Below are 27,956 nucleotides of genomic sequence, written 5' to 3' on the forward strand. Positions count from 1 at the left end.
CGTTAAACTTCTTACTTATCTAACTTTTGTCCACCCAAAGCTGGAATACGCATGTGCCGTTTGGGATCCCTATCAAATCACTCCTACTAACACACTTGAATCAATCCAGAACCATGCAGCCAGATTTGTTTACTCAGATTAATCCTATCTAAACATGGTAACCGAACTCAAATCTCGAGCTAATGTTGACCTAGCATCGCGGCGCAAAATTCAGACTATGCCTTTTTCATCGTTTTTATTATTCCGTACACCTAAACCAGGCTTCCATTCCTGCTCATCGCCTTTCGTGTCGACTAAGCCATTACAAAGCTTCTTATCTCGGTCGTGCGCATACTGCCGCCCACCATTCTTCATTTTTTCTTCAAACATCTAGGGACTGGAATGATCTGCCTTCTGACGCCGTGCACCACTCCTGCATCACTCATTTCAAAGAAGCCACCTCACAAATCATCCTTCAGTGACTTGTTTACCCCCTCATGTAACGCCCTTAGCGGGCCTTTGAGGTATAATAAATAAATAAAATAAATAAATATTCGAAGCTCAGGAATACCCTTTTTCACTCCCCCAAACTGCACCCTCGCCTTATAATCGTGACCACCTCATAACGAATAAATACGCTATGTCCCCGCACCAAAGAAGCTAATGTTTCTACGTTATACTACTCTCTCAATTTTCGTGTTGCTCTTGGTGGCAGGCTCAAATAAATTTTGCCGTTGAGGCATAATTTGAGTCGGATGATTTAGCTTCGCCTGGCAGCAGCGCCGTCTCTGCCAGCTTTTTTTTCCGGACCGCTAGCTCCTGTACGTGGTGGCTCCTTGATCACGTGTTCAGCACTTCATGACTTAATCCACCAGAGAAGCCTTGCGTGAACGGGCTTTAACTCCTTCTCCATACGCAAATTTCCAGAGATGTGTTATCACTCCGGCGTCGGTGCAACACCCCCATTCTCGCCATCTGCTTCGCACCTCGCTCTCCTCGTGGGAACTCCGCTAACACGTGGCCTGTGGTCGCGTGAACATTTCGGGAGAATATCCGCACAGAGCACGCGGGAAGGCCACTGACAGCACATGCTGTAAAGTTATTGCATTCGCTTCTTACTCGGCTGCGTGTTGACCATCCAGAGGAAGAGGCGAAGGCAGGCTATCTCCGGCGCTGGCTGGCTTGCTCTGCTGCTGTTTATTCCTTTACGATGCACCGCTCAGCCATCAGCGAGCGGACGGCTGGAGTTTGAGCGCCCCTTTTCCGGATATAACCTTCGTAAGGCTGGCTTGAAAAACCAGGTGAGTGGCGCGGTGGCGACAGGTTAGAGGTGAGTCGTTGGGTTAAGTACTGCAACAAGCCACAGGGGACCCGCTTTGCGTCCACAATGGTCATGATTAGTCAGTGAACACCTGTCTCAACGGTTGGTGATGTGTTGGAAAACCAATAGCCCCCTTTTGCATTATCATGGCGAGGCCACCACATACTGTTATGATTCCGTGTTTCTATATCAGCGTTATCGAATTATCAATACCTTGTCCCTTTATTGAACGATTTACCTAGCTTCAAAGCAGAGCGTTACGGTTTTATTGTATGTAACGCCAAGGTTTTATGCCCAGAAAATCTTGTGCCTTAAAGGAAGTTCCAAAAAGTTTTTCAGACTGCAAAAAAAAAAAAAGGAAAGAAATCGGGACAATGTCAGGTTGGTGGAAGCGTACGGGATACTCTGTAACCAGTACTGTGACTTCATGCTTTCTGGTCACTCCGTAGCAACAGAACGTGAAGGAATACACAAAATTCTCGTACAATCATGTATGGGCGTGCTTCGCCGTTCCTGTTTTTTACTTTGTCACCAACAAAAGAAAAGCCGGATTAGCTGGAGCATAAAGCGCACCAGTCGCTTTCCTTCGTTCATTAGCGTGCACATGCGATAGTTACGTGTATGCAATATCGAAAGTAAGTAAAACAGAGGTGTGAAAGCTCTTGTCGGTTGGTTGTTGGGTTGGACCTGCCTGCCTACACTAAGCGTAGAATACAATTATAGGCACATAAACATGAAACGTAGCAAGGTATATGTTTGGGAAATTTGGTAATTCATACTGAACGTTCACTGCGTAGAAAGAGGCGAAGATGACTTTCGCATTGTCTCGTGTTCTTTCTGTCGTCTTTGGCTTTTTTCTGCGCAGTGAACGTTCAGTTCACATAAATACATTGAAAAATGGAGGGGTATGCGGCATCGGATACGTTATTCATAAGTTTGGGATGTTACGCGAAATTTCCAATGTGGCAATTTCTCCGGTGACGGACGATGCTCCACACGAAAGTTAATCAGGGCGAAGGTAGCAGTGCTTCAGGTGGACGACCTGAACCACTTGGGCCTGACGGTAGCACCGATCACGTGACGTTGTTCTGGCTGTCGCCTAACACGCAATTGTTGGACCACAGTGAAAAGGCTAGTATACATGAACTAAATCAGGCAAATCAGGCAAAAGCCACGTTTCCGTGGCGTCCAAATCCACGCAAAGTCACCAGGGGGGCGTAAAACCTGCGTTTGTCGTGTATCAGACCACACAGTAGTACAAGACTGAGAGTTTGAAGACCTTAGTCGAGCAGTTTGATACGCCTTTTCAGCAGGACATACTGTGCATCGCACATGAATCTTGTTGATTGGAAAATGGTGGGACAGTATCGCACAAACTGCCTGGAACACGCAGGTAAACGAGAATTTTTTTTGAATAACCTGTAATCTCATGGGTGTAGGTATTTAGACCCACGTAACAAAGTGTTATGTAGCATCCCAACTTATGTGATTGGATTATACCTACAGGGACGACATCACCGTCAATTTTCGATTTCGTCTTTCAATAATACCATTGAGGTTTGGGTGGTATGGCGTAGGTAGCAAATCCATATAGCCGAAGAAGTTGTTTGACAAAGTATGCGGGAAGTTGTGGTTCACGGTCGCTGCTATACCGACACCAGGGGCATTATGACGCATGATGACATAAAGCAGGATGACGCATGATGACGTCACACACTGTGACCGTAAAAGGAGCGGCCGTTTCCAAGTATCGAATCGTGTAGTTTACACATCACCCAGCGGTTTGTGGCCATACTTGAGGAATAGTCCTATGGGCGCCTATTTTTCTCGAAAGGGAACGTTTGTGGATGCAGGGTATGTAAATGCGCCCCACAATCATGCTGAAAGTCTATTTCTAGAATGACATCATGCGTTGCCCTCTCCGATACGTAAACTCAGTTTTGACTGTCTACCCCATTAAGGAAAACGTAAAAACAGTTGGAATTATCAACCCTAAATAATGAAATTTTTTTTCTAAGCATTACATATAAACTGAAAATATGCAATTATCGAATATACTGTAGCCATACTGCCGATACGTCGTAAATAAACAAGACTTACGAAAACAAGTGTAGATATTCGCTTAAGTGAGTTACCCCCATGCTTTGACGAGATGTAGTAACTCTTTCTAGTGAATACGTTATGGAAGAGCGGCAGACACAATCACGACCTCGGCTGGTAATATGAAACGCTTCAGTAATCTCTTTTCCTATCTGCTGTCTGCGTCGAGCTAGAGTTCTCTCGGCTTTCTTTTAAAAAAATGAGGAGAGGGATGCATCCGCCTCCTCTGCAACAGATCGCTAGACGGGTACGACCCGCGTTTGATAGCGACTGCCGCATTCAAGGGCCTCTGAAACACTTCCTGTGATTGCTTTCACTCTTTCGTTCGTGTCTGGAAGCACTGCGAAAGCTCCAGTTATCGCCAGCACAAAGCGGCACCGCGTGATTTTCTCGTCGCACCAGGGGGCCCAATTTAAAAAAAAAAGGGCGTCGTCTTGAAAGGACGCGGTAGCGCCATGCAAAAGCATGCGTTCTGCACAGGCAGTGCCAGAAGTGGCGCTGCCAGGAGGGCGCGAAGCGACGGGGTCAGGGCACTTTACCCAGACTGCTTCAACCGTGCCGGAATGGCGCAATCGGATAGACGTCAGCTTCGTAATGCGGCGGATCCAGGTTCGATTCCGACAACGGGAAGCGTTTCTTCCTTGGGACGATTGATGTGCCTTCCTGGGAACCAATTGTGTACGTTGGCTTTCCTGGAGTGTATTTTGAGCTAGCGATGGACGTAAACTGGGAAGCGAACGACGTCACTAGTAAGGCATTGGAAGTTTCGCTTAGTATTATCATCATCGCTTTGGGAAACACTTTGTGCAAAGTTGGCTTTCCTGTAGTACGTCTCACTCGGACTAACGACTCCAGCAGGGAGGCATAGAAAGCTTCGCTTTAAAAATGGCAACGACGGAAGGCACAACCGTCGAAAGAAGTTGCACCACCTGGATATTGAATAAGGGCGAAGCGTGCATGCATAATTGGCTCAAGGCACGTGAGAGTATGGCCTACCTTTGTTTTGGATGCCTGTCAAAAAGGGCGACAATTTTTGTTTATTTGTTTATTTGCACCTTAAGATGTGTCGCGAGGCTGCGGGTTCCATGCCGGCGGCTTGCACATCGCAAGATAGTCTCTTATCGTCGCTGACCGCTCTGTCGTTATCAAAAAGCGTCGCACAGCATGCCCGCGCGTGGCCTGGCGTGCTTTCACAACGGAAACGCTAAGCGTCTGCCAGGCAACATCGTCTTTCTTTGCCTGCAAACACGCGAGAAACGAAAGTACGGCAAGGAAATCGTTGAAAGAAAAGCTGAAAGGGGCACTTTTACGAATTGGCTGTTATGTGCCGCCAGGTTTTCGCTTGCGCGCGTCGTCTCAGAGCCGTGAGCCTCCCCGGAGCTGCGTTGCCAGCATAGTTAACAGGGTGCTTCTCTTCAGTGCCGCGTGCAACCCGCGCATTTTGACCTAGTATGGACGTGATTATAATGAACGACAATAAGGTTTCACACGCCGAAGCTACAAAGGCGATGAGGCACGCCTTAGTGGAAGACTCCGGATTAATTTTGACCACATGGGTATCTTTATTGTGCGCCGAAGAGTCTCAGACACAAGTGCGTTTTCTCTTCTCGCCTCCGCCAGTAAAGTGGCCTCTGCGGAGAGGAATCCAACCCGCGTCCTTGGGCTCAGCCGCACAGCGCCGTCACCACTCAGCCACCGCGACGGCTCCTCGTATGGACGTGCACAGGCGCGTCTGTGTTCGTGGGCCGGGCGCAGTATGGCCTTTGGTACACACCCGCACGTAACAAACTAGCATGAGTGACGAACGGCTGGCCCGAGCAAGACCGCCTGCTTGTTGGTCCCGTGTGGATAGGCGTATTTGACTTAGGCATGGGACAGGAACAGTTGGCGTGGACAATATCATCTGCTCCGTACGGCGCGTGTAATTACTGCCGCAGCAAGTCCTTTCAAAACGTGACTTTCTGTGGCTAGGATCAAGTATGCCATCTCTACCAACAGGCTGAGCTAGACCAACAACTTTCAGCGAATGGAAAAAAAAATCATACAAAATAATGAAACGTCCTGGGGCATTCCTATCTTAATATAAGACCGTTATGCTTGTTTCTAAGAGTATGCCTTCTCAGTAGTGCATTCCTGTTTAGAAGTGAATGCGACCTTAGGAAAATCAGTGTAAACTTTGTCTTTGTCAGCTGGTTTTCCCACATTTCTTGTCGTACAGTGAAGCATGCTCATCTACGGAGGAAGTATGGTTTCAGCCGCACTCTATACTGCTCTCCACCGTCAGCGCCTCTTTCCTGAATCGAGGATACTACCCACTACGCGCGGCGTCTATATCCCGTCTGAATTATTCCGATAGTTTTAGTACCTAAAATTAAGAAGAATCTCTTCTTGAAACTGCATGGTCACCACTACAAAACAGGCACGGCATGACCGCCAGCTCACTTATTGCACATGTGCCTTTCAGCACCCCAGACTGCTACTACTGTCTCCTGTTGAGTGGCGTTCAACGATCCCGGACTGGCCGTCCCTGCGCTGTCACTACATCGCTATCGGGATATGGACATCACTGGGGCGGACTTGACCCCTTGATGGTCACTCGTGAACTGTTTGTTCGCAGCGCCCATATTTTCACTTCGTACGGAGCCATGCACCACTACTAGGGGACGATCCACGCACGCAGGTGTGTAAACTGCAAGTTTTTTACCTATACGTAGCCTGTGCCTGGATCGTCCCGTGCAATGTCCGATGAGCCAACGGGTAGCGACATTGAGAAGAAACGGGCAACTTAAAAAGTCTTCGACGAGTATTTCACCAGAGTAAAAAGCTTGGACGCTTACTTGCAAATAGCAAAATAGAGGAAATGGGCCCTAATGTAAGTCGGAAACTTGCAATTCTAAAGAGACATGTCTGGCATATTGGTGACCCACTTGATAATTTCAAGAAATATATCTATGAAACGGCGCAAAGAAGTTACAGAAGTCAAAATTGTCTTGCAAAACAGAATTTGCCATCAGGGCGGAACTTGGAGAACTGCAGCAGTAAAGCTGGCGACTTAATCAACAGCTAACAGGTGCGCTGAAAACGTCTGTTAAAACAGAAACCGGCATAATTTTCCGACTTCAGTAAAAACGGAAACCGGATGTATGTGTTGCACTGTGTCCCAAAAAATAGCAAAAACATAAGAATATTGTTATGTTCCTCGTATTTTTTTCCGGTGACGCGCTGCTTGCTTCTTAAAAAATATACGCCTTACTGCTTGGCACGACGCCGATTTGCACTAACGAGCCCCTTTGCACTGGGATGAGCAATTGCAGTGCACCTATTGTTGTACCCATGCATGTAGTGCGCAGCGAGCGCCCACTTCCTGTCTGACTGAGAAGGCTTGCAGCATTGATAAATAAATAAATTAGTCGGCAAAGCTGTTGCGGGAAATAATTGCCGTATTACAAAACAGCCACTTTGACATGAAGGCAGCTGACGACTCGAAGATGGATAGGATAAGCAGATGAAAAAGTAGCGTAAACCTTCGTCGGGTCCCTCTCAGCTCACCTGCCTCCTCTTTCTCTCCCTCTCTCCCTCATTCCCTCTCTCTGTCTCTATCACTTTTCTTTGTTTTTTTACAGTAAACGTCGGCATTGTTAACGGCACCTGCAGACTAAACAAGCCTCGATCAAATGTTTTCACTCCTCGCGCTTTCTTAGCAAGAAGCCGTTTTTTTATACGACATCGTCGCTGTAACAGAGACCACCTGCCTTACGTTTTCTGAGGGTTGCATTTTTCCAAACTATGCTGTCGTGTTCTACCTGAATCGCCCATGAGTGGAGAGGTGGCTTCATTGTATATAAATATACCTGCCACTGACGTCACTGTAACTGTCACGTTGGTGTACGCCTGCGCGATGGACGGATGTGAACTGGGCTGTCGCTCTTATCTCGAACAGCGCAGAGAAAGCTGAGAGCGATGCACCAGAAAGGGCGGTGGTTACGTTACGTGCAAGCCACGTACGACAGCAGCTCTCTATCTTTTTAGAGATGTCATTGGCTGAATTCATTGCTGTGTCCGGCCTCTGAATTGCTATTTGTTTGGTTTTACGGCAGTTTAAGTATGTTCACAGTACCTCATACTGAGTGCTGATTTTCCTTCGCCCACTTGAAAACTGTGTTTGCCGAACCTACGGTAAACCCTAAGGTGGCACAAACATCGGCACTATTGGCAGTTAAAATCAGGCACAGACCCCCTGGATTTTTATAGTTCTCACAATTATATTTCAGCACATTCTGAAATAATAGAAGCAAGTATAATGTGTATTGGTCATAATTTATGCAATTTCGTACCTCCCTATGTTTTGTCTGGCGTGTACTATACAGTTGTCTATATAGTACGAGTGTCGCTTTTCTGTGCCGCTTGGGTCATGCGCACCAAGATCGTGAACGTTACGCTGCATATTTCATTCGAACTAATTTTTATAAAGCGTCTATGCTAGTTTCTAACTACAGTTTTGACGTCCCTAAGCTTGTAACCGCTAACGAACATTGCCGTCTGCTAGCTAAACAACATTGAGGCCTACTCTAGGAATGCCATAAAATTCAGAGGGAAAAGTATACGAATCCAATTTTCCCCTGTACAATAAAGATTGTACCATAGAAGTGATGCGAATTCGTTATCATTTAAACATAAAATGAAACAAAACCGATGATATTCTCAGTACTCTTCACAGTACAATAAAATAATAATAAAAACAGAAATAAAACAGAAATAAAACAGCGGCCATTATGCCAGGACAAAAAAAGAAGCCTTACTGCAACAAGTAAACACTCCAGCATTCTTGGGAGACCACGAAATTTACTATTCGCCCTAGTGTTCCCAAGAGAGTCCTACCCTTTCTCAACTGTTCGACATATATCTATGCCCTAAGTGAAAAGTTTTTAGCTATTGCTGCACAGTCCGCATAAACTTCCTAGCCGCCATGCGTAATAATGAGCACCTTCACCTACCTCCGTGGCATAAGTCAGCATTTCTCTTTTTAAACGTAACAATGAAGAAATGACATTTACAATTCAACCAATGGACTTTGGTAGGGCTACTAGAATCTAAAGAATTTCAGTGTCTGTCCTAGAGGGACAGACAACCGATTTTTGTGGAGTACATGTCGTCTAGCTCATATGAAACCCACCTCTTATATACTAGGGCAACCGCAAGTAATTTATAAATAAACAGGAGGAAATAATTTTAATTGGGCACTAAACTTTCTGAAGTCTGAAAGGTTGCGACACGTAGCGACTAAACGTAGCACTACGTTACGTGTCCAAAACAACACCGTCGTTTTCAACGCGTGATACAAAAACCGCATGAGCGAATAGGAAAGGTCGAATAATATTGTTGTTTTAGCCGGGGACAGGTTTTTAAATACCTCTTTTGATATCATGTGCACGTAAAAGTGCGTTGCGACACGGCTGACTGTCATGGTTGCTAGCATTCCTTTTGGCGGGACAGGTATCACTGGTAAATCTAAAAATTCCGATTTCAAAAGTTCTGCGCTATCAGCAAAACTGTTCCGGGTTGAGGTTTTTTAAGGAATGCCCTTACACACTGTGTCTGTTGCAGGCGTTCAACAAAGATTTTTCTTCCTTCCTCCCTTTCATTTGGAATAAACAAAATATACTCTACGATAATCTGTGTTCTGTCCCTTTGAAAAACCCGAATTTGTTTGCCCCAACTTTATTTAAAGTCCCTGTTTCCATGCAATTCCGTGTGACAGGCAAAGTGCTTGACTAATGATGGCCTCCAACAGATGTTCGAAACATCCATCTTCGTCTCTTTGGGGGCCACTGGTGAAACGCTCTTGCTATTCCAAAAACTGCTCTGTCAAAGGCTAAGGACAGCACGTGACTAAATGTCAGATTGCTTGCAGAGGAGACAAAAAGAACGCACGTTTGTTTACTGAGGATACGGCCGCTGAGAGATGTGCGTACGTGATGCTGGTGGCGACATTTTGGCAGACTTTCTTATCGTTCGAGGACAAGAGTGTGGAGCAGTGCTGACGCTGTGGTTGTTTCTTTGAGGGAGGAATTGGTAGGCTTTGCTTTTTAGTAGCTACAATTTTCTGTCTATTGGGTAACTAGAGAGCTATGGTGAGCGCTGACACTTTCTCAGTTGTTTATGAAACATGGTCGAAGTGCAGAAGCGAAAAAAAAAAAAACAGATCCACAGCCGAGAAAAAAAAAGTCAGTACCTTTTCACTCTGTGAAGAAGGATGACCAGCGAAGCTGGACCCAGTCCAAAAAGTGCACTAAAAACACGTTTGTCCGTAATTTGCAGCTTAGCCTTCTTCCTAGCAAATTAGTTGAGTGAAACTTGGAATGACGCGAGCTTTGTTCTAGCGGGCAAACGTGGTGCCGTTCGCTTCCCTCCCGCTTCGTAGGCACCTTACTGTCTGTGGAACACCAACCCAAACCACTCGACCACGGAGGACAGCGCACAGGTCGCATTGGGTCGTGAGACGCCCACGTTCAAAACTCCCACCAGCACAACGGGCATGTCATCGATGAGAGCATGAAGCCCAGCTGCGTGTGCACCCTCCACCCCCCTCCATGTACAGGCATAAACCAGCAACTGGTCATGTGCGTGTGCTTAGACGTGAAAGGCATCGGTGAAATGTCGCTCTAAAAGCCTTTCAAGCTGAACAAGAATTATTTGCTTACGTCGGCGTTCCAGGCGGGCAGGATGCCATTCATCCGGGGGCGATCGCAGCTACTCGACGAGGTGGAACTTGGTGCGGGAATGGCGGTGGCTGCACGTTCTGCTGCAGTGGCTTTCCGTTGTTTTCCTGCCAATCGTTCGGCCAACGCTTCTTCAATTCCCGCTTTTCTTCCTCCGAGCGAACAACACACGTCTGTCCCATAATGAGTTAGAAGTGCAATTGCTGATAACGGCGCTGGCGCCATTATCAGACAATTGCGCACCTTGCGAAATAGGTATCGCCGGTGGCGAGGGGCATGACATTTTCGAGAAAGGCGTCGACCCTGGCGAGGAGGAGCGGAGAAGCGGTGTTGAATAAAGCGGCTTTGCTGGATGGTGAAATGGTGGGGATAGATATATACGGCTTCACTTTAAATGTCCCACCGAAGAAACGTTTGTTGGCGTTCAGTGAAATAGATTTCATAATCAACTCAAATTTTTCGGTTTCTACATCGGGGTAGTTGCACTGCTTGATAAGCTTCAACTTCAGGGTGACTCATGTGCGTGACTCAAGAACTCTGACTAGCACCGCACACACATAGGTTACTTCACCGCACACACATGGACAATACTCTGAAACGTTCATAGGGAACTTCGTTGCATGAATCCGAATGCGGCCCCCGGCGATAGGTAAATACCCGTTGCCACCAGAAAAAGCCAGCTGGGGAGAGAGCAGGGACGGGCTACCTCTCGCAGTAGCCGGCCTGCAACGGAGGCTGGCGCGCTGTCTGCAATGGCGCAGGGTACGTGGTGCAGCAAAGAAAAAAAAAAAACCTCTGTCGCGTAGTGCCATAATCCACATGTCTCGGGGACTCTAGTTACGTGGCCGTATTGAGGTCTGGGTGGGAGAAGAGGCGGGGCTGCCGAAGTACTCCAAGCCTGGTGCGTGCGTAGTGATACATGGCCATTCGGAGAATGCTACAGCTGAAGAAGCCTAATGCAGGGAAAGTGGCTAGAAAGGGGTGGCACGTCAGTGACAAAAAAACAAAAAAAAAAAAATGCGCTGTGTTTCATCAAAATGAAGGGCTGTAACAATCAAGATGACCGGGTGCAGTTTGGTATGATAAGAAACCGCTGAGCTTTCGCCATTCCATCGCTCTAATGGTGGCATCAGGATTCGTCAGTTTTTGGCTTCCAAAGAAGTTATTATCTCTACCTAATTTCTGACTGTTGACCTGTCACCTTCTCTGTGTGCTTTCAATCACAGCGGTTTTATAAACCACCATCTAATTGTTTCGATCGAAGCTGTCTGATTTATGACCAACGTTTATTTGCCCCTTTGAAGTCCTGAAAGATAGTAAAACAAAGAAAAGAATCCCTATTATAGAGCAATAAAATTTATTTCATGTTAAAAAAGTGCGTTGGTGTATAAATTTGTGCTTAAGCCTGACTTTTCCTTTTTTTAATGCACGGAAGGATTGGATTCCTCGTAGTGCATGTTAGCCCTGTACTTTACAAAATTACCCGCGAGTAGCAGTCAGGATAAAAGTTGCTGGATCGTTCCACATAATTTATGACCATGGCATGTTCTTTTTGGCATTTCCTTCTTTCACAGCTAGCTGCCAGGAGATGGCTCCGGCTACGGTGGATGTTGTGCTAGACAAGCTGTGTCGCAGCCACTTAGTCCTCTTCGTGTTCGCCTTCACCCGTGGCTTGCCCGCGACATGGAACATGATGATGCCCGTGTTCGTGGCTCCGTCGAACATCGTGTTCCACTGCACCGATGTTGTGGAGATGGCAGCCAACACCACTTCGGGAAGAGCCATCAACGCTTGGACGAATATCACCGCCATCATTGACCACAATGAGACTGCGCTGTGCGACCGTTGGAATGGTGCCCGAGGTGTAGCCGAGGACGCCAGTGGGGATCTTGAACTGTGCACATCCTGGGTCTACGATCGGAGCGTGTACGGCAAGACAGTCAACGAGGAGGTGAGTAACGTGTGCGTTGGTCGTCACAGGCAAGAGAACGAATTTAGCTTGAGCATTCGTAGACTACGTCAGTTGGTACTTGATATAGTTGTTTAATGCCGGCTTTTGTCATAAACAGGCCAATTTAGAACTGAGGCTGTGAATGAAATAGTAAATTCAAATATTCTTTACATGTCAGGTGTACTCTGGCGCTGATATTCGAAGCCCCGAGATTTAATATAACTATATTAGGAAATGTATTTACATTCTCAAAATGTTTGTATTCGACTACCATGAGACTATTCAAAACATAAGTGATTTTTTTTTCTGAAAGGTGTTCACGCGGGAGAATAATCGAATCGGCTTGCCGACGCTGCTGCAACGGGGAATAGAAGTTGAGGAAAAAGAGAGAAAGGACCATCGCCGTAGGAACGAAGTTACAAGGAAGGGGCTGTAGAGGGCTACTGGCTGGTGTTATTACGGTGAAAGCGACAGGGGCCCCATCATGCGAAAAAAAAAAGCCGTCGTTGGTGCCATAGAGTTTCATAGTAATATATGCTAGACGGAAATCTGGCGTTGCAATCGTGGGCCGTCGTGGGCGGCGCCATTGCGCCTAGCGACGTTGCTCGCCTACTTGGCTTAGCTAGCCACATGTCTTCTTTTTGTCTCGAAGCCAAATTCAACAAAAAAGGTCAACATTTTTTTCTTTTTCGCATGAAGCTTGTAAATAATCACCGACAACGTTTCGTTGCTTCACTTTTATAAACACGAAACAAATTTGAATAGTTTTTTTACAGTAATATTGTTGCTGTTTTGCAGCCAGAGGCAACTTTTCATCCTGTTCATGGGACATGGCAAGGACAAGCGGAACGTGTCTGGCCGGTATATGACGGAACGCTCGCTGAAGCGCGGCTCCCCTAGACAGTGGCGCCACTTTTCCCTCCAGAATATACTAGTATGAAACTCTATGGTTGGTGCTGTTCTTGTTGTCCGGTCCAGAGCATGGCCGCTACCGTAAAGCGTAAACTGAAAACACATTTCAGTTCGCAGGAGTCTTGAACCTGGGTCTCCACAGTAGGAGCCCACTTGTTGCACAGTTACTTTTCTGGTGTTCCTGTACCACAAAGCCCAATTCGTCACCCTTCCGACATAATATAAGACTGGGCCGGTTTATCTGGCGTGTTCAAAATGTGTTTCGCTGTCCCTTTAAGGAACCTCTCGAATGAATTTCACTCGTCGACTTTCCCAGTGGGACATGGTATGCGACAACAGGTGGATGGTTTCCTTCGTCCAGAGCATCTTCCTCGCCGGCATGGTCGTAGGGGCCGTTGTTACGTCCCACATCGCCGACTGGTAAGACGGTGACTCTCAGTTTATGCCGCCGTGTCACTCTGATGTCCAAAACATCACAGTGACACGGTTCCCGCGGTTATGGGGCTCTAGCTGCAGTGTATTTTATACTGCACACGTACATGGCCAAACTGAATAAAAAGGTTGTTGGGCTTACATTGTTTGTACCAAAACAGCATACTATCAGACCACACACACCCATGAAGACAAGACCCGTTTTAACAATCTGGAAATTCAGGCTATACAAGTTGAAATAAATAACATAAAAATGATTTAAGAGCAAGACATACATGTACAGAACTCTGAACCGAGGCAAAACTTTTCACCTAAATGTATCTTATAAGTTTCTACGTTATATGCTATGTTCACGATTGTACTGCTCCGGTCCAGAGACTGTACCAAGCTTCAAACTACAGCCAACATAGTAGTACAGGAAAAACTAAGCATTTTCACAATTAAAGACAGCCCTAATAGTGAAGCTGGGAAAACAAAAGTAGTCTTTTTTTATTCCAGCGGTAGACATGGCTTTAGGGGACAAGAAGTTGGCCCTACAGAATGCGTCGAAATAACTGGCATACATTTTTGAAAGCAACACCTGTGGGACCACTGTATAAATTTTATCCTAAAAAACTAAAGCGATTTTACAGGAAGTCTAAGAAAAGCCGGCATCTTTTATGTGAAGCGGTAACCATGTCTGTCTTATTACAGACTGCCTGTTTATGTCTAACTTAATATTTTTTAGTGTGGGACAGGCTACAAAAGACAGAAACGAAAATACTTCGAGTCATCGTGAATCTGCCCTCTTAGCCTCTTAGGCCTCAACCTTCGATCTTTTGATAAGGTACAAAGTTTTGGGCGCAAATAAAAACGACTTGTTGGAAGCAGGCGTGAGAGAAAATTTTTTACCGAGATTGCAATCTTGTGCCTCCTTGGATCAGCGTATTGGATGGAAGAGTGGTTTTTTCCATTTTCCGGCTTTTCAATTTTTCCAGTACAGAGGCAAAATAAATTAAATTGATTGATTGATTGATTGACTGATTGGTTGATTGATTGATCCATCGATTGATCGAGTGGTCGATTGATCAATTGATTGATTGATTGATTGATTGATTGATTGATTGATTGATTGATTGATTGATTGATTGATGTAAGCACTTCAGGACTCTTTCCGAGCTTAAACGATTAGGTGTCAACGTGTGCGCTCCACAGGTATAGCCTTTTTCAGAGTACCCGCAAGCGTCAGCTTTTCGTTTCTCGCAGGTTTGGCCGCAAGAAAACCATACTGGGCGGACTGTTGCTCTCAGTCGGGGCGAGTTTCATGGCCGCCTTTTCCACTACACCCACCATGTACTATATTTCCCGGTTTCTCATGGCAATCGGGGTCTCCGCGTACTCGGCAGTCATCTACACACTCAGTAAGACTTGCGATAATATCAATTGCAATTGCGATAAGACACTTAGTGATGTTAGAGCCCTTAGTAAGACTTGCGATAATATCTATTGAAATTTAGATAAGACTCTTAGTGATGTTAGCGCCCTTATTAGTCTGTTGAAATTTACGTAAATATAAAGACAATAGCCAGTAAGGACAAGAAAATTGCGGGGCTGGTAAATGGGCGCTTTGTGCACAATTGGCACAACGCGCCACTCACTGTTCCAAGAAGGGCTTTCAATGAAAGCTCTTATTGAAACAGTTCTTGATCATACCAGCGAAGAGTATTAGATGCAGTGTTTGATTATTTACACGATATTGGCGTCGCAGAGACAATGTAGAGAACTCTACATCGTTATCCTGTGGGACCACCTGGACTTTTACGTGACCCACGGAATATCCCATGTTACCTTATTTTTTACCTCTTCATTTTTAACACGAAAGTGTTGTATTCCCGGATACACCAAGATTTCGATGACGTCATATCCGTCACGGAAATGACGCCAGCCCAACGAACACAGGATAAACGGCAGAAAAAGTTTCATTGACGCGGATGGTGCTGCCGTCTAGACGAGGGGAAGCGAAGTAGTGCATCATGATGCTAACAAGCGCCGAGAGTTGGCGTGAGCTGCGTCGTAGCGACGCCGACGGGCGAATGACGCGAACACCGACTGATTTGATGCGAAGAGGAAAGCCTGCGGGCAGCGAAACGCGTTCGCGCGTGCACGGTTCAAGCTACAAATTCTACCTCTCGCGTTCCACAAGCTGAGCTCGTCGCAACGCAACCGTCTGCCGTATACACTACGGAATCAGGACCGAAACGGTCGCATCGTTCCTGAAGTGACCGGCTAGCAGGACGTCGCTCGCAAAGCACACCGACAAGACATCCGTCATCCCACAAATCATGCTCCTTTCGCTGCCGATTTCTCTGCACGTTTCACTTTCGTGCTTTGCCGATTCCTATGACCGAGGAATCAACCAGTTTTTTTCGCCTGTCTTTCGCCCTGCTTCCTATAGGGGCTTTATTCCCCTCTCCCCATCCCCGCAGAGTAGCATGTAGGCGAATACATGCCAGCAGACCTCTTTGCTTCCTTCTAATAAAGAGCTCTCTCTCACTGTTTGTTGCCCATGGCTGCTTTCTGGTTGCACAGATAAACAATTGGTTATTAGACGCATGATGTCAAACGTTCCAGGCGAAAGGAAAAAAAATGGACGGACGAGACATATTTGAAGAGAAATTAGCCTAAGAATGCTTAAGCATTAAACATATTGAACCTATCTGGAAAACATAAGCAGGATGTTTTTTTTTTTCTCCGCACGTTTGCACGCTTAAGTCTTTGCTTTGCAAGATGTCCTAGTACAACATGCTGGCTGTTGTAAAGAGCTCAAGCAAGGCCCCTTAGACAGACTGATGAAACTATTGAAATTATGGATGTCAAGACCAGTAAATGACACTACGACTGCCAGCTTGCCCTTGTGCTTCAATGATTCCTTCGCATTCGGTAAAAGAGCTACGTGAGAAAGGGCGAAACAACAACATGGTTTCTTCTCACTGAGGCTTGTGTTTCTTTATTATTCCACACGCACCTCAAGTCGTGGAGACTGTGTCACCACGCTACCGCTACATGCCAGCGATGATGATGGGCAGCGGCTGGACGACGGGCATGGTGCTGGTGCCGTGGGTCGCGTACCTGGCCAAAGACTGGCGGCGCACGCAGCTCTACGCGGCGGTGCCGCTAGCACCGCTGCTGGTACTGTTCTGGTAAGAAAACATACCTCGTGCTGGCATCAGAAAGCGCTGTAGTGATCCGCATTATGCAAGCAACTAAAATCTCCCAGCTTTTGCACTTGGATATATCCGAGCAACGCGAAGGTTGTTGCAAGAACGCACAGCTGCAGTTTTAATGAGAATTAGGCAAGGAACAACGATTAAGAGAAGCATGCATTTATTGCCGCTATGACTAAAATAGCAATAAACTGCTGTATAAAAGAAAAAAAAGTATATTAACGAAACGCTGTGAGTTGGTGTGGTTTTTAATGCGGTAAAAAAGTACGCGACCGGATGCATAGCCTTTATGGCTATGGGGTTGCTATCCCGGACGCTGCGGCCGCTTTGCTGATGAAGGCGAAAAGCGAAAACGCCCGTGTGTTCAAGATTACGGCGCACATTAAATATCCCCAGGAGGACAAAATTAATCCGGAGCCCTCCACTACGGCGCGCCTCGTAGCCTGTGTAGCGTCGCCGCGTTATACCCCACAATCAATCACTCAAGCAAGCACGCAATTTGGTGATTGCTAAAGCTTAATCAGGACTGTAATTAGAACTATATTCGTATATATTGTATACGCACTTAAATGAGGCATTGCGACAATGAAACTTTGCTTCCAGGGCATGCTGTCACGATGTATTTGTTTCCATGCTTGCTTCCATGCTTTACTGCAATTACCTGTGTAGGTGGGGTGGGGTGAGCAGTGCGGATGGCTGGTTCAGCGCGAACCCAACGGGAAAGCTGTTTTAACGCATTATTGACAGTTTTTTGGCAGAATCTTCCAGATGGTTGATGGCCACGGGCCGGTTCCCAGCGGCCAAGAAAGTGGTCGCACAGTTCGCTAAGCACGGAAGCATGCCACCACACCTAGTCGATGAGATTATCGACGAGGCCAAGCGCAACAAGGCAGCCGTGAGTGATTCTTTGGGGACGCTAAAATATCGCTAATAGGTGCCTTTGTCAGTAGCATGCAGGCTGAATTTGTGGCAGTCATTATGCGCTGACAAGTTGCATGTATTAAAGGGGTATGGAAATAAAATACGTAGTTTTGGTGAATCGCGAACCTTTCAAATCCGCAAAAATTGCTGAAGTACACCGAGCTATTAAAAATTACCGAGTAGCTGCTGTTTTCTGGCTTTTAAACAGCATGCACTTTTCCTATTTATTTCTTTTTGTATTATTTTTTCGGTACCAAAGGCATTGTATTAAGGAGTGGTGCAGGTTTTGATAGTTGCAGAAAAGGAGCATTGTATCGAGTGGTGTCATTATGTACGCTGATCTTGAAGCTACCGGAATCCGTGATGTCGGCGTAATGTCGGCCACCAGGAAAGTGGTTCCATTCGTAGCTACGTATATGAATGAAAGAATCAAGATGCACGCCAAAACAGCATTGTATGTATTCAGACAAGCCCGCATCTGAATACAGGCTTGGTTGAATATAGAATTCTCTGAATTCCAACGTATCTGTGTTCAGAGCAACACGATACATCGGAGGTAAGGGGAAACTGGCTGTACTAGAACATGTTGTGACATTAAATTTTATTAAAGAAGCAAACGCGATAGTATCTGGTTAAGAATTATTTTCCATCGTTTTTGAGCTGGCATGCCGAGAATAATTTTATTGAATAAAATTGGCTCATCGATTCTGAGTTACCTTAAGGGCGAAAGCGATTGCCTGCGAAGAAAGGTCCCATGCAACGTGTTAGTACTCGAGCTTTGGTCAAACGGGTGTCTTTACAGACAATTTATGTGGGCTCGGCACAGAGAAGAAGTTGCAACGCTGATAACGAAGCATGCGACTGGCAGTATTAGCTACGTAGCCAACATTCCCATTTCATATTACGCTGCTTCAATAGTAAGACCGAGGTATTTGTATAAGAATAAACAGACAATTAAAAAAAATCGCCAAAAAATACAGGCTGGGGTCAGTTTTTTTGCTGCTCAGAAATATTCTCATTGTATTCATTCGTTAACATGTTTACTTCATTAGACATTTATCACACCAGTTTGATGTGTTATGAAAGTCTTCTCAAAGCTTGAACGAATTTGAACAGGAACAAAGTCATCTGTGAGGACCTTAATTGCGGATGATGCAAGGGAGTAGGGTACGGAGAATCTTGACCTGCATTATCCGCCTGCCGGGTCAGTTTATTGTACCCTGCTTAATACCCCGGTGGTAAATGAATTAATAAATAGCAAAAAATCTACCTTAAGTGTATTAGAAAGATGTAGCGTATTGTGTAGCTTCATCTGTATTTTAACTGATTACTTGGGAACAGACGCAACATAATCCTTTATAATTTAATTTATCTATATTACTAAACCGCATGACAAAGCTACGTTCAGAGAGACAAAGCCGGATTCAGTATGGGTAAGCGACTTTCTTAAAGAAGCCATGAAGACAAAATACAACTCATTTTATTTGAAAGAAGCACATTTTGGTAACTCTCTGAACTTCAGTCCAGCACCGATAGACATTTTTTAAGAGGAAAAAATACAAAGAATTGAAAACGTTCAAAGTTCGCGGTACACGACGTCAGCAGTGACGTATTCTAGGGAAACCTAGGGAAAGAGCTATCAAGCTTTTAACTGCGCGTCAGCACCCGGGTGATATGATCAAACTGTACTAGCGGCACCACTGCACTTGCACAGTCATGTTTCTTGGCGATTTCCTTAGTCGGCGGCCGCCAACCGCACAAAATTCGCGTGGCGTATGCATAGGAACCGGGCGAGAAAGTACGGACTGCTTGATATGTTTTCTTTAGTAACTTATTAGCTGTTGATTGGAAGTTTACGAAAATATTGCAATTATTTATTGGGTCAATGCACTTACTCGAGGGAACCAAACTTCTGTTTTGTTTTCATGGCCCCTCTAAATCATACGAAGGAGTATTGCGAGGCTAGGTAACACGTATGCTTTATACATCACATTGCAGGGATAAATTAGTCGCAGCTAATTAGTGCAGGACCGTGATAATTGGAGATCTATGGGAGTGGCCTTTGCTCTGCAGGGGGTGTAGACAGGCTGATGATGATGATAACATATCACGACGTTGTTTATGTGCTAGAAGTTCTTTGGTTGCATAGCTGGGCTCAGTGCCTCAATACTACAAAAGGGGCCGGTGTGTTCGTGCGCGATTTTGTGAGGATGTAGTCAAGGCGCGCGAGCAAGTGAATCGCAGATTTCCATAACATTTCTTTCTCTCCTTTTCAGTCACGTGATGTTAACAGAGGGTCTATTGCTGACCTTTTCTCCACAAAAGTCTGGGCGAAAATAACAGTGCTGCTCAGCTTGCAGATGTGAGTTCAAGTGTTCAAACCGAAAGCAACACATAACACATTTCAGTATTACACGTGTAGTCGCTATGGCGTTTAGTTGGGCATCAGTTTAAGTAAGGGGCGATGAGTAATAATCTATAATGTGCAATACAAGTTGTTATTTGCTATTGGCGTGCGTTCTGGTTTAGAATGGTGATGTCGGTTTATTTTGTGGCATTCAGTGAGCAGCTCTGAACATCTTCTATCATGTTTAGTAAGCCATCCTCCTTCCCGCTTTCTCTATTTTCTCTCCTTGCACCTCATTGAAGTGCAACACCTTACGGGACAGTTTTAAACATCTGCAATAGTTTTGAACTGGAGCACGCGAACTGTCACAAGGCCCTATATGCTTGGAAGTTCTCATCGTATGCATAGTGTTAGCTCGCAAACTGAAAGCTTATTTGTACGCTGACTTCTGTGCACAGGATGGTATGCAGCCTCATGTGGTACCGCATGACGGTGTCTACAGCGAGCGTGGGTGGCAACCCGTACCTCAACTTCACCCTCGCTGCCCTGTCTGAGTACCCGGTGAGGTTTATCAACGCGCTAATCGTGAAGTACTGCCGCCGGCGGTGCATCATCTGCGGCACCATGGTCTTGTCGGCTCTGGTCATGGTCGCCCTATGTCTCCTGCCACTCGGTGAGGGAACTCAAATGATTGTAGGGAACTCAAAGGGAACTCCGGGATTGAAGGGAACTAAGCCTCACTGCCCTCCTGCTTGATTTGATTGATTGTGGGGTTTAACGCGCCGACGCAACGCAGGCGATGAGGGGCGCCACAATGGAGGGCTCCGGATTAATTTTGACCACCTGGGGATCTTTAACGGGCGCCGAAATCTCGTACACAGGGGCGTACTCTCTTTTCGCCTCCATCAGAACTGGGTGTATGTAACACTACGAGTATTAACGCTCGCACTAAATGAAAAAAAAAAAAAAAAGAAGCGGGCGTTGACTTATGCACCTCTGGGCACCTGATACTACGTGGGTGTGCCACACTGTACGGGGGCTTGCACTCCTGCTCTAGCTTAAATTTCTTATCAGCCAACGTTGACCAGTGAACGTGTGGGTTTATGTGCTTATGTGTGTTGGGCTTAACGATAGGTAGCTCTAACATTGTAGTCAACGATGGGCTAAGCCCATTGTTGGTCAAAGGGTTGGTACCAGTTAGAACTCAAAGCGCAGCGTTTGGCCTAACGTTGGAAAATGCCAGAAGAGAAGGGACGGCCGTCCTAATTTGGGTCTCTGTTACGCGATGAAGAGAAAAAGAAAATCCCGCAAATAGGCGGTATTTCCCACTGGTGAGACACCTTTGATGAAGGTAAGGGAGGTGGGGCGCGTATTTTAACTTGCAGTTATAACAGCGGAGCTGTTGTAGAAGGCGCAAGTTCTATGTTAAAGGAAAACATACCAAGAAAATGCGGAGCGCTTGTGAGCGCGTGCCTCGCGGCGACCGCCGAGCGTTCCCGGCACGCGCAGTTGCTTTAACAACAACAAAAAAGTTGGCAAAAACTACAAGGAGCGAGAAAATGCCGAGCGCTCGTGAGCGCGTGCCTCGCGGCGACCACTGAGTTAGGCTCCCGCAGTGGCTTTAGGAAAAAAAAAACTGCAGTGCTACCGCACATGTAATGCTTGGCATGATGAACACAACGATATCGATACATAATACGATGACTAATACTAGCACAGTGTAAAGCGATGACGGAACATGTAAATAAACAATTTAAAACTTGTACAAATGCGTGGGGATGCGTCCTTGAGTGTTCACATGTAAAGAAATCCTTCAGTTTCACTATGGTTCAAGCCTTGCGAGACTTAGTGCAAGCTTCGCCAGTTGGGCTGGTGGAAGTCTACAATGAGAGGAAGAGACTTTGCATCCCCTAATCATCGCGAAGGAGACGACGACCTCTTTGATGCATTTGATGATGATTACTAGCACCCCAATTATGCAAATAAACAATGATACTTAAATTCAACTATGGGTCTGGCAATGGTCCCCTACAACAGCTTCGCCAATAAAGTCTTGCGCGTGAGTGCAAGCTTGCCTGAATTCTTTATATAACATAAAGAAATCGGCATAGCTTGGACTCGTGGTGCAAGGCTAGAGAAAAAGCTGAGCGGGGGGTCGACCTAGCTCCTCCGCACACCCCCACTGACAGCCGAAGAGAGGGAGCAGCTGAACCCCAGCAGTGCAAAGCCGTTTTGGACGGCACTCTCAAGCAAAGACCATTAAAGTATGTACAGTTCTTTATTGAGTGCAATCGTCGTCATTCCTTTTGTCGTCATCTTCCGACGGCGCAGCCGCGTAGGGCAAATCCTCTTGTAGAGCATCCTAGCTCGGTAGACCTCCACTTCTTCGTCAACTACTCCGGTGGCCGTCATTAGTGGATTCTGAACGGATGGCTTGACAGATTTGTCGTCATCGTCTTCGGCACGGCAGATCCGTGACGCGCCGTAAGCTACACGACGACAATGACGAAGGTGGAATCTCCTCATGTGGCGTAAGCCCACGCGCAAGTTTGGACGACGCCGGGCGGTGGCCGCGAGGAAATCGCTCACGTGCGCTCGGGGCTCTTTGGGCACGCCGGACGGATTTGTGTCGGCCTAAACATGCTGTTAAAATATTACATTGAATATGAAACCTAGGAAAGCGGACGATATTGAAACAAGTTGTTCAGCCGACAACTTTTTGTGGGGCCCAAGAACACGACGGAAATTATGGGCCGGGTTTCCGCTCTAAACTTTGCAGCTGTAGATCACGCTTCGAAGGACAAGCCCATGTCCCGCGAAAAAGAGCAATTACGCTTTATGGCGTGGATGGCAGTGTGTACACGCATGCGCAGAGTACCCTTGGGTGCGTCTGGGCCTGCTGATGGCGGGGAAGGTTGGCTCCTCGGTGAATAACGCCGTCGTGAACGTGAATCTGAGCGAGACGTACCCGACCGTTGTACGCTCGGTCGCCATGGGATTCTGCTCCACGCTGGGATACGTCGGCTCCGCGCTAGCGCCCTTCTTGGACGACTTGGTGAGCATTCACGCCCTTGCCGACACGTGCCAGGGGTCAACGCAGCACACATGGAGAGGGAATATGACGCGTGCACGGGCGCTCATACGCATGCAGAAGCACGCCCACGCGCACGCACCTGTGCACATGTGCTGCTGGCAGACAAAGGGTTGTGTTTTTTTAATCTACAACCACGTTCGTGTATTTTGTATATAAAGGTAAAAACTCTAAGGGCGAGAAGTCTTCAATAGAACAGTTGCTATCCAACACAAGATAACTATGACAATTAAGAGAGGCACTCAGAACTCTTTACGTGTATTGTATGCTAAAGCAAACGTGTTGGCGGTTATGTTGACTTCGCAGTCCAGTGGTCATCGATTAACTTGCCTTGAACTTCCGATGGCAGCCCTCGTCGTCATTGACCAATAAACTCGAGTTTATGTGTTGTTAGGCTTATGTTCAGCATTTACCTTACAGGCAACCGGAACGTCGATCCTATCCACACCTGCCCATCTAACTTTCTGCAGCCCCCTGCCACACTTGCCTTCTCTAGGGATCCACTCTGCTACCCTTAACGAGCAACGATTACGTTGCCTTCGCATTACATGCCCTGCCCACACCCATTTCTTCTTAATTTCTACTAATATGTCGTTAACACGTGTTTGTTCCCTGACCCACTCCGCTCTTTTCTTGTCCCTTAATGCTACACCTATCATTTCCCGTTCCATTGCTCGATGATTCGTCCTCAATTTAAGTTGTACCCTTTTTGTGAGCCTCCAAGCTTCTGCCCCGTAGGTGAGTGCCGGTAAGATGCAGCTGTCATGCACTTTCTTCTTTAGGGAAGGGAACCTTACGTTGCGGTAGTTGTGAGCGTGCCCGTACGGTAGCCAATGCATGCATGAGATAGGTGAAAAGTCTAGCCCGCATTTGCGAACTTCGTCGTCACTGTGTGGGCCTTACGCAAGGTGCGTTGCTCGCTGCCCCGCAGGGCCACGCTACGCAGCCGTGGGTGCCAAATGTGGTGGCCGCCGTACTCTGCGTGGCGGCCGCGGGCGGTGCCCTGCTTCTTCCAGAGAGTTTCCAGAGGACTCTGGAGGACGGCTTTGCCAAACAGGACGGTTCGGCCAAGTAAGTGGCTACTATGCAACTTTACACGGTCGTGTGGTATTCCTGAACGCCGCGTGGAATCATTACTTGTTAGGTAATCTAGAATGCTGCAATGAGAAAGAGTTTTGCGCATCCCTGTTGGTTGCGTCACATGCGGCGAGAGTTACTGTTGAAAAATAATGACATGTGACGCTCAATATGTTACGAAGGTGCTGATTATCGATGGTGACAAGGAACGAATTGCAGCGACCTTCCTGAAGCTGGTGCTGATCTACTTCCTAGGGTTCCGAATCGACAACCCATTTCTCATAGCTGGCCTATCGCGCTTTATGTTAAACTATACAGCCTATATTATTTAGGTTCGTACCATTTTGGCGGCTCTCAAAACAGCTTTATTCAAAAGGAACATGGGCTTCCTGTTGGTTTGTAACTTTTGGCAAGAACAAAAAATAATGCGATTTAGTTGTGTTTGCGCACGGCGGTTCTCGCCATCAGCATGATTTAAGTAAAAACGCATAGGAAACAGGTATGCGATCACCCTTCACTTTCGATTTATTGTGCAGGGAGGCCGCTACAGCGACCCGCGATCACCAACAAGTCTACGTTGTGGAAGTAACTCAGCTCTAGCTCTTTCTCCGAGACAAGCTCTCCACTCAATAAAGGACGCTGCAAAGCGATTGTGCGTGAGTTCCCAAGGACTTGACCACAGGAAGGAAGCGCCGTTACTTGAAGAATAAACGAGAAAAGACTTCTCCTCCAAGACTTCTCCTCCTCCAACATGCGAACGGAGACAACGCGTCCTTCTATTGCACCCAACAATACATCAACGTCGCACCCATCCCTAGAAATATGCGCCCCGTCTATAACAAGGCACGCCGAGAAGCCCGGATGTGAGCCTTTAGAAAACGCTTCCACAACTCTTCCTGTACTCGTTACACGGATGCCTCTCCGTGCACCCAACAGCATGCCCATGCCATGAGTGTCACCGACGCCAACGGTGCAGAATTGACGGCTGCTATACAGTTCGCACGATGTCTATCGAGACAGCAGAAGAACTTGCCATTGCTCTATACGCCACCACTGGAAGCGACTATATCTCACTATATAATGACCGACTCCCAAGCCGCCTGCCGCCACTTCCTGCTATAGGTCGCATAACACCCGCGGACCTCCAAATTCTGCAAAGTGGACGCCAGCTCTCGGACGTGCACATAATCTGGACCGTCGGACACGAGGCCTTCAATGAAAACGACGCGGCACACGCCGCTGCCGGCGTTCATACCCACCGGGCCGTTTCTGAAGACGGAGGAGACACGCAGCCAATTTGCTCTCCAAAGCCCGCTACTCTTACTTCATACACGGACTTCCTCGCCCATTACCGCCACGAATAACGACATTGCCCGCCACTATATCCTCATTCATCCAGAGCAGAGGAAACTGCATTTCGCAATTCCTATCCTCACGCCACTATCCTCCATGTCATGTACCCTACCCTCTACTACGCCACGTAATTTTATGTCCCCAACCCGGCACGCTGTACGACATGGTATGGGAGTTTCAGAAGAAGCCATCCATTACCCCCAATCCTCACCCAACGTACGAGCAGTGGAATGGCCGGGTGGGTGGTGAGGGCCTAGGGTGGGGGGCTGGTGAGGGCTTCCTGGACTAGAGGAGGCCCTTCATCGGGCGGGCGCCCAATCATCAGGGCCTGAAGCTCGCCTAAATAAAGTTTGTTCACTCACTCACTCTGTGTACACGAGAGAACTGAGTGGCTGCCACCTGCATTAATGTGCATGTAGGTGTTATTTGCTGTGTCCTACCAGCGTTGGCGTTGCCGTAGAAGTTGTTTCAACCTATAATAAGCGTGGCGTACGCAGCGGACCTGCGAGGAATGTTGATGGGTTCTACTCCACACTAAAGAGCCATTTGTGAAGTGAGGATATTACCTTACAGTGCCATAAGGGAAACCGGTGGGAAAAGATGCGGCGTCTGCCAACCAATGCTTTTAGCACGTAATTTCTTTAGTGCACGGACATTTTTGTGAGCTACAGTTTTTTTACGTCACCTGTATTTTGCACATTATGTTAGTACAGAAAATATTGAGGGACATCAACCTAAGTACGCTGCGAATTTCAGTGTATGGTCAATTTATACTTGATCGAAATTACTGTCTGAATAAAAAGGCAAACTGTTTCAGGCGATTCGAAGCGGTATTATCACAATGTACATTGCAGGACGAACGCCGTTCCCAAAGATTTTCAGCTGCTTTTCTATCCTTAGTTTGTCGAGTCCATTCTTTGCCCCGAATTGTCTTAGCTGCATTCTTCAACGACTCTTGGGTCTCCTCTTCGTTCACCATCGCTTGGTAGCCGGTCTGTTGAACAGATATTCCCAGTGTTAAATGTCCTTCATACGCATTACACTACCCTCCTCGCCTCACCTCTTTCGCGCGGTATGAAATAGCTTGTCTTCTACACGAGTCTGCTCCGTAATCTATGCTGCTGTTTCCTTATCCCGAAATGTTACCGCTAGCATTTTTTGTTACATGGCGCGTTAGGGTGTCACCCTTTACGGTCCCCACGTTCATTTTACATCACGGAATCACGGTAATGATTACGGGATGCAATACTCCTCGGTGAAGGTTGGCATGAAGGTGAAAGCGGGTGGCGCCATGTGTGAAGCTTCATTTCATCAAGAAAACGTCAGCACACAAGCGTTACTCACCTGAACAAGATCTGACAGTTTAGGTGTAGCATTTGCCGTAACACGAAGAGCAAATATGTCATTTGGGAGTCATAAACGCTTGCTCTTTGCATTCAATTGATTGATATTTGTACTTTTTTGGTCAATACACATTTGGTTAAGCCCTGGACAATCCACATCTGTACGTGCGTGTTCCTCTGTGGCAAAATGGAGACGAGCTAGTTGGTGAACATCCATGAGTGAAACGTAAGCGCATACTGACACCGGGATAAGAAAGGGAAACGACATCAACGCTTACTGTCAACCGAAAGTTTTATTAAAATCAAAAAGCCCATATATACCCTGCCAAGACCCAACAATCAGGCACGTGTGACCATCGCACATTTGCGCTTAAGTTTCACTCATGGATGTTACTCTGTGCATGCATTCATGGGCACCGACACATGTCTAACTGAGCCTCCCCGTAGCTTGACGCATGAAAACACCCCGTACCACACATGTAGCGATTCCGGACTTTATCGCTGGTGCTTAAAATAAAAGCACTGCGAAAAAAAGCTGCAGATGAAATCTACGTTTAGGTGCTAAGATGTATGATGCGCAAGCATTCCATGAACGTCGATGGAGCGTTTTGGAACGGAGTTACTGCATTTGTCATTTATGTTTTCCAAGTACTCAAGTTCAGTGACGAGAGCTAGGCTAGCCGCAACGGCTCTATTCACCGCGGTGCAGGAAACTCGGAGGACATCGGGGTTTGCGTGGCTTAAGATATGGCCGAGAAAAGTATCGGTTGTGGGGTGTTGTCAGTTCGAGAGAGAAAGCTACAGTGTCAAAGTTTAAATGTTTATCGTGGTAGCCTGACTGAACGTTTGGGTTTTTTATAAGGCAGACAGAGAGATAAATATCTTTGTTGATGAAGATTTATTGAAAGTTTGGGAAAAGGGGTTAAAAACGTAGACCTGTGGGTTGAACCAGAATTCCAGGGCCCTAGAATCAACTAACGCTGATCTGTAGGAGACAAGCTAATCAAGGCGGCCTGTCATGTGTCGATAGAAATTGGATATTTAACGCTTGAGTTGTTCACCCCTGAGCATAAGCTTGGATAAGACTGACCAGGTTTCGCAGAAGAGAGTGGGTGTTTGCCTTTATGCAAGTTAAGGTCGGACATTTCCCACCAAAAATTTCCAACCATCTATATTTGTGGATATATGTGTTGGTTGGTATCCTGAA

General features: G+C 46.6%; 1 protein-coding gene across 1 annotated transcript; it reads left to right on the forward strand.

The window, feature by feature from the left end:
- The first annotated feature begins 992 nt into the window (after positions 1-992).
- Positions 993-24,767, forward strand: LOC144170701 (organic cation transporter protein-like). The gene is made up of 12 exons (XM_077700648.1): positions 993-1,280; positions 5,865-6,080; positions 11,694-12,070; positions 13,299-13,402; positions 14,660-14,814; positions 16,425-16,593; positions 17,365-17,512; positions 19,815-19,900; positions 20,344-20,558; positions 22,759-22,940; positions 23,908-24,047; positions 24,590-24,767. The coding sequence occupies exons 3-12, from the start codon at positions 11,708-11,710 to the stop codon at positions 24,651-24,653; spliced, it is 1,626 nt and encodes a 541-aa protein (XP_077556774.1). The 5' UTR covers positions 993-1,280; positions 5,865-6,080; positions 11,694-11,707; the 3' UTR covers positions 24,654-24,767.
- The last annotated feature ends 3,189 nt before the right edge of the window (positions 24,768-27,956 follow it).

Source organism: Haemaphysalis longicornis, unplaced genomic scaffold, assembly GCF_048455015.1.
Source record: "Haemaphysalis longicornis isolate Haplotype H1 unplaced genomic scaffold, Haemaphysalis longicornis Haplotype H1 scaffold_2, whole genome shotgun sequence".
Taxonomy (NCBI): domain Eukaryota; kingdom Metazoa; phylum Arthropoda; class Arachnida; order Ixodida; family Ixodidae; genus Haemaphysalis; species Haemaphysalis longicornis.